This window comes from Triticum aestivum, chromosome 2A (assembly GCF_018294505.1).
Source record: "Triticum aestivum cultivar Chinese Spring chromosome 2A, IWGSC CS RefSeq v2.1, whole genome shotgun sequence".
Classification (NCBI taxonomy): domain Eukaryota; kingdom Viridiplantae; phylum Streptophyta; class Magnoliopsida; order Poales; family Poaceae; genus Triticum; species Triticum aestivum.
In genome coordinates, this window is record NC_057797.1 from 262,284,506 (window position 1) to 262,297,671 (window position 13,166).

The window sequence follows — 13,166 nt, forward strand, 5'->3', positions numbered from 1 at the left end:
TTTGCCAAAAATGTTCAAAAAGTTTTTGGAAAATGTTTAACGTGTATTAAAAAATTGTCAATGTATTTTTTAATGCTCGTCATGCATTCAAAAAATTTACAATGTGTATTTCAAAAAATGTTCGACGTGTATCAAGAAACATGTTGATTTTTTTAATACAAGTTGAACAATTTTTAATACATGTCTAGAATTTATAATGATTACACAATAATTTTTAATATATGTCGTCAACTTTTGAAGTAACTGTGTGTATAAAAAATACAATGAACCTAAGCACTAATTGCGAGTGTTTTTGGTCCTGAATGAAGATAGATAAAATTTAAAATTTAAACTCGTGTAAAAATAAACATGAACTTGGAGGAAAACAATAGGAGAACCGGTAGTTGGGCACATAATTGGGCAAGACTATAACTAATTTCTAAAACTAATATAAAAATTATTCAAAATACAAGTTGTCAATTTTTTAAAAGTTGTGTATTTGAAAAATACAATGAGGTTGCACAATAATTATGGGTGCTTGTGGTCCTCAATATTTTTTTAGAAAAGGAGGATAACCTCCGGCCTCTGCATCAGGGAGATGCATGCGGCCATTTTATTGATTATTCCCGAGGACCTTACAAAGTAGAACAACAATATGCTTGAATCCGCCATCTTGGCAACATGTGCCGCTACTCCTATCCATAAGATGAAGGTGTGCAAGCTGGGCCATATACCCAGACCTCTCACCTAAGCCTAACATCTAAAGCCGGAGGCCCCGACTGAACCACATACCGGGTTCGGGGCACAAACTGGTCCGACGCACTCACATGTGTCGTCACCGCCATCTTCCACTGGTCCATCTTTATAGCAGATTGAGGTGTCAACCTTGGCAGGTCCTCCGCCATCAACGCCACTATGATGCCAAACGACAACCTCCACCTACGTGAGTCCATCTCCAAGCAACGGACGTAGATCCATGCTAGGATAGGGCCGCACCACCCCCGTCGCCCACCACCCACAAGTGCCACTCAACCCCAAGGTTCCCAAAGCGGCGCCTTCAAGAAGGGAACGACGCCGTGAGCGCCTCTGCCGCCCAACAATGTTAGGGCTTTCGCCCGGGAGACCTGGGGGAAGGGGAGGTGAGGAGATCAGTCCATACTGATGCCTCCAAGGAGGGGAACGGTGCCCTCAGGCGTCGCCGTCAGTGCGGCCAACTATGGTTGTCCAGGGATTTCACCCGAATTAGATGTTGGAGAACGTAGTAATTTCAAAAATTTCCTACGCACACGCAAGATCATGGTGATGCATAGCAACAAGAGGGGAGAGTGTGATCTATGTACCCTCGTAGACCGACAGCGGAAGCGTTATGACAACGCGGTTGATGTAGTCGTACGTCTTCACGGCCCGACTGATCAAGCACTGAAACTACGGCACCTCCGAGTTTTAGCACACGTTCAGCTCGATGACGATCCCCGGACTCCGATCCAGCAAAGTGTCGGGGAAGAGTTCCGTCAGCACGATGACGTGGTGACGATCTTTATGTTCTACCATCGCAGGGCTTCGCCTAAGCACCGCTACAATATTATCGAGGAGTATGGTGGAAGGGGGCACCGCACACGGCTAAGAAAACGATCACGAGGATCAACTTGTGTGTCTAGGGGTGCCCCCTGCCCCCGTATATAAAGGAGCAAGGGGGGAGGCCGGCCGGCCCTAGGGCGCGCCAAGGAGGAGGAGTCCTCCTCCTAGTAGGAGTAGGACTCCCCTCTTTCCTCCTCTTTCCTACTCCTACTAGGAGGGGGAAAGGAAGGGGAGAGGGAGAAGGAAAGGGGGGCGCCGCCCCCCCTCTCCTAGTCCAATTCGGACCAGAGGGGGAGGGGGCGCGCGGCCCACCCTGGCCGCCCCTCTCTCTCTCCACTAGGGCCCATAAGGCCCATTACTTCTCCCGGGGGGTTCCGGTAACCCTCCGGCACTCCGGTTTTCTCCGAAATCACCCGGAACACTTCCGGTGTCCGAATATAGCCGTCCAATATATCAATCTTTATGTCTCGACCATTTCGAGACTCCTCGTCATGTCCGTGATCACATCTGGGACTCCGAACTAACTTCGGTACATCAAAACTCATAAACTCATAATATAACTGTCATCGAAACCTTAAGTGTGCGGACCCTACGGGTTCGAGAACAATGTAGACATGACCGAGACATGTCTCTGGTCAATAACCAATAGCGGAACCTGGATGCTCATATTGGCTCCCACATATTCTACGAAGATCTTTATCGGTCAGACCGCATAACAACATACGTTGTTCCCTTTGTCATCAGTATGTTACTTGCCCGAGATTCGATCGTCGGTATCTCAATACCTAGTTCAATCTCGTTACCGGCAAGTCTCTTTACTCGTTTCGTAATACATCATCTCGCAACTAACTCATTAGTTGCAATGCTTGCAAGGCTTATGTGATGTGCATTACCGAGAGGGCCCAGAGATACCTCTCCGACAATCGGAGTGACAAATCCTAATCTCGAAATATGCCAACCCAACATTTACCTTTGGAGACACCTGTAGAGCTCCTTTATAATCACCCAGTTACGTTGTGATGTTTGATAGCACACAAAGTGTTCCTCCGGCAAATGGAAGTTGCATAATCTCATAGTCATAGGAACATGTATAAGTCATGAAGAAAGCAATAGCAACATACTAAACGATCGGGTGCTAAGCTAACGGAATGGGTCATGTCAATCACATCATTCTACTAATAATGTGATCCCGTTAATCAAATGACAACACATGTCTATGGTTAGGAAACATAACCATCTTTGATTAACGAGCTAGTCAAGTAGAGGCATACTAGTGACGTTTAGTTTGTCTATGTATTCACACAAGTATTATGTTTCCGGATAATACAATTCTAGCATGAATAATAAAAATTTATCATGATATAAGGAAATAAAATAATAACATTATTATTGCCTCTAGGGCATATTTCCTTCATTAGATCCCCGCCACCACCAGCACCTCCTATACAGAACCCAATGTTCAAGAATTCACCCGACTAATCAGTTAATTGGCCACTTAATCGCTACTCATCAGGTGGCCGACTCAAATAACACCTATTCATTCCATTAACTTGCCAGACTGATTAATCGGCTGTAAGGCCTGTTAATCGCTGCTGGCCAGTTAACTCGTGGGCGAACAAAGCCCGATTCTTTGGCCTAGCCCCCCACCCTTCTCCTAAATAGCTAGAGTTTGGCCCTCCTCCCGCCCCCTCCCACTCCTCTCCTCCCCTCACAACCTACATGGCGGTTGGCCAGGTCCTCTATGCTATGCCGCTTCCCCTCCTCCCATGTGTGTCGCCACTTCCTCCTCTCTCTCTCTCTCTCTCTCTCTCTCTCTCTCTCTCTCTCTCTACACGCTTCTACTCCCCCCCCCTCCTCCTACGACCTGCCACCTCCGGGAACTGACCTGCTCAGATGTCCTGCGCGGCTGCTGTCACCTTCCATCTGTTTGTCGTCGTCGCGTGGCCACCATATCTTAGAGTTGGGGCCCATGTGGAAATTAGCAACAAATATTGTTGTATACATTTTTGCTGATGATTTTTGACACCCACATGGATGTTTGTTGATGATTGTTGTTGTGTACATGTTTGTGATCTATTGAGAAAAGAAATGGTGCCATTTCTACATATTTGCAATGTAGATTTTTCCTTCATATACAATTTGCTTCTACTGAATTTAGAATCCCACCAATTAATCCAGTTAATAGGTCAATTCACCGATTAATTGCTACTCCCAAGCCAAGCAAGCAGTTACCAGTTAACGATTTCCTCAAAATTGACAGAACCAGAAGAACACAAAATCTTACATCTTTAAGTAGTAGGGGAAGAAGCTCAGAAGGAGCATTATCTAACCACTCATTACAAAGCGAAGTTCTAGCAGTCCTAGCTAGTTCATGTGCAACCACATTCGACTCTCTAGGGCAAAATTCGAAGACAATAGAGCTAAATTAACAAGCCAGATGATAACAATCATCGACAATGGCCGCGGCATCTCCAGCATATTGTCCATCCAAATTCATTATTTCCATGAGTTCCAGATTATCCGAGTTGACAATCAGTCTATTGCACCCAGCTGTCAGCACCGTATTCAACCCAAACTTCAGAGCCAATGCCTCAACAGTTAGTACATCATAACAGTAATCAATAAGCTTGTTTCCAGCTACAACCATATGTCCTCTATCATCTCGGATGACTTCTCCCATCGCCCCCTGAAGCAAGTCCCAATCAAAGGCCGCATCAACATTTAACTTGACATATCCACTAGGGGGTTTGCACCAACTTCCCCTCTTTAACGAGGCCTTTGGATCACATGCAATAGCATAGTTAGCTGCTAAAGCACATACCGCTTGCGCAACTCTCTTCGCATCTTGCACGGCTCATTGTGCACAAGCTTTCTCCTCTCCCACCAAAGGTACCAGCAGCAAGTGCACATCAAGTCATGGAAGTTTTTCACTCCCAGCACGGCCGCTTCTTGTGCTGGTAAATTAATTAAGTATGATAGAATCTCCTCCCCTGCTCGGTCTAGCCCACATGCATGGCGTATAACATCCTCTAGCTCCAACTGCCGCCAAACCTCTCTGGCCTTATGGCATCGAAAGAGTACATGAAACACATCTTCTCCTCCTTGCTTACATGTAGGACACGTCGGCCGGACTGGGATGTGTCTATTAGCAAGAACCACATTGCATGGCAGCGTTCCATGTAAGGTTCTCCAAAGAAGAATTTTAACTTTCACCGGACAATTCAGTTTCCAAACCTTTTGCCATGTTGGGTTAGCACTAGTGTCACCCAAACCATTTGTCCTCTGCAATTTACGGCCATGCTGGTAGTACCATAGAGCATGGTAGGCCAATGTCACTGTAAAAATTCCATGTTTATTCAAACTCCATGCTACAAAATCACTCATATCATGTGTGGGTAGTGGTAAAGCAAGGACCAGTTCCACATCAATCGGCCAGAAGGTTTGCTCCACAAGTGGCACATCCCAGTGACATGTAGCTGGATCAATTAAATCACTCACATTTGATAGTAACTGGTTACCCCTTGGGGTATTAATCATTCTGGATGGTGAGTTAGGAACCCAAGCATCCCTCCAAATGTTTATTTTTTCACCATCCCCTACACTCCAGATGTATCCATGTTTCAAGGTATTCACCCCTTGCATAATGCTCTGCCAAGTTTAGGATGAATTCTTTTTCAACTTGCAGTTTAACAGATCACCATCATGAAAGTACTTTGCTCTCAAAATACATGCACACAGCGAGTCCGGGTTTTCAATTAGTCTCCAGGCCTGCTTTTCCAAAAGAGCAAGATTAAAACAATGGATGTCTCTGAAACCCATATCTCCTTGTCATTTAGGTACACACATTTTCCACCATGCGAACCAATGCATTCTCCTCTGAACATCCCCATCTCCCCACCAATAATGTGACATCACGTCAGTTATTCCCTTGCACGTTTGTTTGGGAATTTTGAAGATTGACATTGCATACGATGGTATAGACTGAGCAACTGCTTTAAGGAGCACCTCTTTTCCGCCTGCTGAGAGTTGTCTCTCTTCCCAACCGTTTACTCTTTGCCATATACGATCAATCAAGTACTAGAAGGTGTCAGTTTTATCCAATCCCACATGAGTTGGTAGGCCAAGATACTTATCGTTCAATGCTTCCGTCATGATATTCAAGATGTTACAAATTTGTACCCTTTCTTCAACGCTTGTGTTTGGACTAAAATAAATACTGGACTTTTCAACACTCACTTTCTGACCTAATGCTACGCAGTATGTGTCCGGTATGTTCTTCATCGCAATTGCATTAGAAGAATTTTCCTTCATTAATATCAATGAATCATCAGCAAAAAGCAGATTTGAAACAATGGGGGTATCCCTGCACACTTTGACCCCTTCCAACAAAACCGTTTCTTCAGCATGGTTAAATAACGATGTAAGACCTTCAATGCACGACAAAAAAATATGGGGAAAGTGGATCTCCCTGCCGCAGACCTCTATTGGGTTTAAAGCTATCAATCACATCAGAATTTAAACGAATACGATACTCAACCGAGGTCACACACTGCAAAACCATATCAACCCAATTGGCGTGGAACCCTAGTTTTAACAGTATATTATGCAAGAAGACCCATTCAATTCTATCATATGCCTTTTGCATATCCAACTTTACGGCACACAGACCCTCCTTGCCCACACGTTTATTTTTAATAACATGGAAACTCTCATATGCAACAAGCACATTATCCGTAATTAACCTTCCTGGTACAAAGGCACTCTGTGTAGGGGTGATTACTTCTGGAAGAATAAGTTTAAGACGGGATGCGAGCATTTTTGAGATTACCTTGTAAACCACATTACATAGGCTTATGGGTCTAAATTGTGTGACCTTCTCTAGATCTTTAACCTTTGGAATCATAACGATAGTTGTGTCATTCCACCCTTCCGGTATGTTACAAGAATTAATAGCAACTAGGACCTCCATTACCAGATCATCGCCTAACATTGGTCAGAATCGCTTATAGAAAATAGCATGCAAACCATCTGGCCCTGGGGCCTTGAGGTCACCGATATCAAACAGAGCTTTACAAACCTCATCTGTTGTATAAGGTTTCAACAGGACATCATTCATCTCCCAGGTAACATATTTTTTAACTCGAGACAGAATCACCGGATCTGGATCCAACACCTCAGATGTAAACAGATTAGCGAAGTAGGAAGTGACATGAGATTTGAGCTGATCCGTATACACCCGACTCATCCAATAATTTCTTAATTTGATTTCTTTTTTTCCTAGTTGTTGCTGCATTTTGGAAGTATCTTGTATTGCGGTCTCCATGCAATAACCAGTTAGCCCTCCCTCTCTGTTGGGGAACGCGGTAATTTCAAAATTTCCTACGCACACGCAAGATCATGGTGATGCATAGCAACGAGAGGGGAGAGTGTTGTCCACGTACCCTCGTAGACCGTAAGCGGAAGCGTTATGAGAACATGGTTGATGTAGTCGTACGTCTTCACGATCCAAGTACCAAACGTACGGCACCTCCGAGTTCAGCACACGTTCAGCTCAGTGATGTCCCACGAACTCCGATCCAGCAGAGCTTCGAGGGAGAGTTCCGTCAACACGACAGCGTGATGACGGTGATGATGATGCTACCGACGCAGGGCTTCGCCTAAGCACCACTATGATATGACCGAGGTGGATTATGGTGGAGGGGGGCACCGCACACGGCTAAAAGATCAACTGATCAACTTGTGTGTCTTGGGGTGCCCCTTGCCCCCGTATATAAAGGAGCAAGGGGGAGGCCGGTAGGCCCTAGCAGGGCCCGCCAAGAGGAGGAGTCCTCCTCCTACTGGGAGTAGGACTCCCCTTTCCTAGTCCCACTAGGAGGGGGAAGGAAGGAGTAGGAGAGGGGAAAGGCAAGGGGGCGCCCCCCCTCCTTGTCCTATTCGGACTAAAGGGGAGGGGCATGCGGCCCTGCCCTGGCCGGCCCCTCTCTCTCTCCAGTAGGGCCCAACAAGGCCCATTAACCCCTGGGGGGTTCCGGTAAGCCCCCCCCCCCCCCCCGCACTCCGGTAAAATCCCGATTTCACCCGAAACTATTCCGATGTCCAAATATAGGCTTCCAATATATCAATCTTTATGTCTCGACCATTTAGAGACTCCTCGTCATGTCCGTGATCATATCTGGGACTCCGAACTATCTTCGGTACATCAAAACTTTAAGCGTGCGGACCCTATGGGTTCAAGAACTATGTAGACATGACTGAGACTCGTCTCCGGTCAATAACCAATAGCGGAACCTGGATGCTCATATTTGTTCCTACATATTCTACAAAGATCTTTATCGGTCAAACCGCATAACAGCATACGTTGTTCCCTTTGTCATCGGTATGTTACTTGCCCGAGATTTGATCGTTGGTATCTCAATACCTAGTTCAATCTCGTTACCGGCAAGTCTCTTTACTCGTTTAGTAATGCATCATCCCACAACTAACTCATTAGTTGCATTGTTTGCAAGGCTTATAGTGATGTGCATTACCGAGAGGGCCCAGAGATACCTCTCGGACAATCGGAGTGACAACTCATAATCTCGATCTATGCCAACTCAACAAGTACCATCAGAGACACCTGTAGAGCACCTTTATAATCAACCAGTTACGTTGTGATGTTTGGTAGCACACAAAGTGTTCCTCCGGTACTCGGGAGTTGCATAATCTCATAGTCATAGGAACATGTATAAGTCATGAAGAAAGCAGAATCATCGTGCTAAGCTAACGGATGGGTCAAGTCAATCACATCATTCTCTAATGATGTGATCCCGATTATCAAATGACATCTCTTTATCCATGGTTAGGAAACTTAACCATCTTTGATTAACGAGCTAGTCAAGTAGAGGCATACTAGTGACACTTTGTTTATTTATGTATTCACACATGTACTAAGTTTCCGGTTAATACAATTCTAGCATGAATAATAAACATTTATCATGATATAAGGAAATATAAATAACAACTTTATTATTACCTCTAGGGCATATTTCCTTCACTCTCTGTATCCAATATAATTCCTCTTGATCCATCAGATTTTCCAAAAGTACTTGCACCTCCCTTAGCCTAGCCCGAGACTCTAAAGTGTTTGGTCCCAAGCGAAGTTTCTCTAGTTCTTTCTTTAGCTTCCTTATGCGCTTCTTTGGGCTTTTGAGAACATTGCGATCCCAATCGTGGAGGTCCGCGTGGACAGCCTTGGTCCTGTCAGCAAGAGAGGGTCTAGTACCTGCTGCCTTTGCTCGGTCCCATGCCGATTTGACTATCTCATTAACAGTTTCCTCCTGAATCCATCTCGCCTCAAAATGCAGGACACCTGCCGGGCTGACAAAACGAACAGCTTCCTCATATGCAGTATCAAGTATTAGTGGTCGGTGATCCGAGTGGACATGTTCATCATTAGTAACTGCAGACAAGGGGAACTTCTGCAGCCATGCTTGGTTAGCAACAAGTCTGTCCAACCTCTCCCGAATCTCTCCTCTTTGCCACGTAAAGCAGTCACCCTTGTAGCCTAGGTCTTCCAGGCCACAGTCCAAGAGGCAATCACGGAAAGCTTGCATCATGCTATTAGACCTAGCATTACCTCCCTCCTTCTCTGAAGCAAACATGATCTCATTGAAGTCTCCATAGACCACCAAGGGATGTGATCCTTTTGCATGGAGATCACACAAGAACTGCCAAGATAAAGAACGTTGATCCCATGCCGGAACACCATAGAATCCTATCAATCTCTAGTCTACCACATCATCGTCCATAAATAAAACATCTATAAAATTGGCCGATTTATAATTCAGGAGCACATCGTGATCTTTCATATAGAATAACACAAGGCCCCCTGCCTTGCCATCACTTTCAGATTGATACATGAAATCAAAACCTAATCGAATCCATAGATCATCTGCCTTAGCTTTATTCAAGTGTGACTCAGACAGAAAAATCACACTTGCTCTCTCTCGCTCCTGCATCTCAAGGAGCTCTCGAATTGCCGTGTTTAAGAGCATCCCACGACAATTCCAGGCTATGTGTCTCATTGCTCTTGGCGGTCCTCTGATCCAACTCCACCAAGACAAATTGCCACAACACCTAAACAATTCACCGCATCTATGAAGCTCTAGAGCGCCACTTCCCCGTGAGAATCTCAGAAAACCATGCACGGTATGCCCCTCCGATCAAAACCGGCTGAGTAGAGAACTTCTCTACATGATTCATATGTCGCTCAGCTGGCTAGCTAATGTTGCCGGCTAGCCTTTTGTCTCTGTATCGAACGCACCGCGAACGCTTTATTTTTCTGATTAATTTCTCTATCGCACACTGGCATATGGACCCATGTTTCTAATGTGTGCTAACATGGCATCTGTCTGGGTGTAGGGCGTAGCGGGAGACGTTGCCAGGACCATATTGGAGTGTATCATCGTATATAAGGACCATAGTGGAGCATTTCATGACTTTGATGACCATCGTGTTATACGTCGGAGAGTATAAGAATTGTAGCTGTAATTATCTCGGATTTGGGACATGTGCTACTGCCCACAGCGTAAACCAATTTATGTTGACACATCCCATGGAAGATAAACGAGTAGGATACAGGATATGCAAAGCTTTCTGAAATACGTAGAAGAGGCGGCAGAATTCGCAATTTACTCGACACAAATTAATACTTACTATTAATTTCAAATATTGCCCATTATTGTCCACGAGGTAGGCGAGGCCCGAGGGTCCCCATAGTTGGCGGAGCCGCCTATAAAACCGGGTGCCGGCCGCCAGCTGTTGGCCGCATCCACCCTGCCACCAGCCCGCTACCTGCTCCTTAATTCTCTTCTCGCCCTACTCCCATCCCGTGGCTAGAAGCCAAGAAATTTGTCTGCCATGGCGTCGGAGCCGGTGATCGGGAAGCTCAGCGTCCGCATTGTCCGAGGCCACAACCTCGTCATCGCCGACTCGCTCACCCACACCAGCGACCCCTACGTCGTCCTCTGCTACGGCTCCCAGGTCAGATCCTCATCCCCTTCTTCCCAGTCCTTGGACGTAGGAGCCATGTGTTGCTGCCGGCTGCTGAGCGCGGCGTGGCAAAGGTCGCGGCCAACGACCCACGCATACATAGTTTACGGCCGCATGGCACTCAGGGGATCGGGGTCAGGGAGGGTGACGATCTTCTCCGAACTCGTTTTGTGCTCACAAGATGTTCGATAGATCAATAAGTACGGACCAGCTATTTCTTGCTGTTAAGCTGGTTCTTATATTCTCATATAGTTACACCAGAGAGGCACCGATTAATACCTTATAAACAGGTTTTGAAATGGTTGATTTGAATCAGACTAGTTCCCACTTGGTCATGGAATTTCAAGACCGACGCATTTGGCCTGGCGTGCAAACAGGACATGTTATGTTTTGCAGCATGTTGAACTGAACTACTGAAGAGCAGTATATCAAATCATGAAATAAGTCAAGCTCAAAACAAGAAAATCGTGATGGAAATGTGAATGTCCAGTTGTTTAACTGAAGAGCAGAGTACCAAAACCTAAAAGTTCACCTTCAATCGAAAAATCATGATGTTATGTCCATTTAGTTGATTACCTACCCAATGGTTTATATAGTACAATCAATAGTTCTGTACGAACAGGTCTGGTTCTATTTTATCTCCTCGTGGAATTGTTGCTAGCCTTTGATAGAGTTGGTTGAATGCTATAAATTTTGGACAGTAGCATGATGTCAGATTTTCAGTTCACAATTATGCACTATTTTTTTTTGAAAAAGACAATTATGCACTATGATTATATAAACTGTAATTTCTACAGTTGACTTCAGGTTCAGTGACATGGACAGCTATCGTGTCTCTCAGCATTACTGCTAATTTCATTATCTATCTGTGTTACTGAAGTTTTATTTCCTCATGGTGTAGAAGGTGAAGACTAGCGTTCAGAAGAAAAATGCCAATCCCTTATGGAATGATGTACTGGTGCTCCCTGTCACAAATCCTACAAAGCCAGTGAAACTTGTAAGTTTGCTGTTTGAGTTTCTTCATCAAGTAAACTCTGCTAAAATTTTGTGTGTACATATTTTGTTTAACCTGAAGTTGAAAGGAACTTCAGTTAACAATGATTGCATGGAATTTTCTTTTGTGCTGAAACATGAAAAATAGGGGGGGCCCTTTACACCATAGATCCATAGATGGTTGGTGAAGATATGAAATGAACACTTATATATCCACCTGGCAAAAACATCATGCAGGAGGTTTTTGATGAAGACAAATTCACAGCGGATGACAGCATGGGAGTGGCTGAGTTCAATGTAACTGATATCTATGACGCTGCAAGGCTGGATCTAAAGCATGCCTCTGATGGAACCAGGATCAAGACGATCTACCCGGTTGGCACAAACTACCTTGGCAGTGAGAGCCACGTATCGTGGAAGAATGGCAAGGTCGTCCAAGACTTGATTCTGAAGCTGAAGAACGTTGACAGTGGCTCTGTCGTGCTACAGCTGGAATGGGTTCACGTCCCTGGTGTTACCCTGTAAGGTACGCCCAACTGAATGTTATTGCAACCTGGTTTGATGAAGCTGCAGCTATGGGTTCCTGTTCCTGGTGTCAGATGTGTTAGCAATTTGTGGATGTTGTGGTTTGTAGTGTATGTGCTGTGTGTGCGTTATTGATTTCAGCTTGATGTATGCAATGTATTTGTAGTACTGTGGTTGTGAAGTTCATGCTTGAAGTTGAACAAATAAGAGACACCGTTTGTGCTTACACTGAGGTGTAATTTAAGAATTCACGGCTTAAATTCAAAGATTGGTGGTAATTAGTTTACATAAATTTTCACCTGAATCAACATCGTATGATGGGCTCGCAGAGCAACCAAAAACAACACAAATTGATAGCGTTCACCCGGCTGATCATACGCGGCTGCCTCCATGATCTTCTGATCAATCTTTACTCATATATTGCGGAGCAACCCAGCTCGTACTCGGCTCTGTTAGAGCCCCGCTGCTAGACGCGTAGCGCATGCAACACATGTCCCCCCTGCGTAACTTTCTCTCTCTATACCATTTCTGCAAATGAGGGGGATGTTGTGAGCTGGTGCAATGGACGGCTGGCTACGAGTGAGGATGTTCTGAGGGCGATGAGCGGCTGATTGCAATGTCACCGGCGTTTCTGAAACATCCCCTGTGTTGCGAAGGTGTGGATGTTGCGGGCTTGCCGAATTGCAACTTCACCGTCATGTCTAAAACATCACTTATGTTGTTGAGAAGGGTCTGCGAGCTTGCCGAATTGCAACTTCACTAATGTTTCTAAAACATGGTCAATATGTGATGCTGCTTTTGCGAAGGGGGGATGTGTGAAGTAAATTGCAACTTCGTGATGTGTTGAAACATGACGAATGTTGTGAAGCTAGACGAATTATGCACCGTGGGCCATTGAACCGCGGCTTATCTGATGGAGGAGGCAAGGGGATAACTGGAAGTTATCATTCGGCCGACGCATAGCTCCCCCCAACTAATAAAATCTACTAGAACATGAAGACGCGCGTTGCCGCGCCTGCCCATTTTTATAGAAAACGAAGTTATAAATCAAAGATGATAGA

At 45.1% G+C, this 13,166-nt stretch overlaps 1 protein-coding gene across 1 annotated transcript; it reads left to right on the forward strand.

The window, feature by feature from the left end:
• The first annotated feature begins 10,363 nt into the window (after window positions 1-10,363).
• On the forward strand, window positions 10,364-12,391 carry LOC123185215 (protein C2-DOMAIN ABA-RELATED 8). The gene is made up of 3 exons (XM_044597181.1): window positions 10,364-10,578; window positions 11,489-11,584; window positions 11,818-12,391. The coding sequence occupies exons 1-3, from the start codon at window positions 10,456-10,458 to the stop codon at window positions 12,103-12,105; spliced, it is 507 nt and encodes a 168-aa protein (XP_044453116.1). The 5' UTR covers window positions 10,364-10,455; the 3' UTR covers window positions 12,106-12,391.
• The last annotated feature ends 775 nt before the right edge of the window (window positions 12,392-13,166 follow it).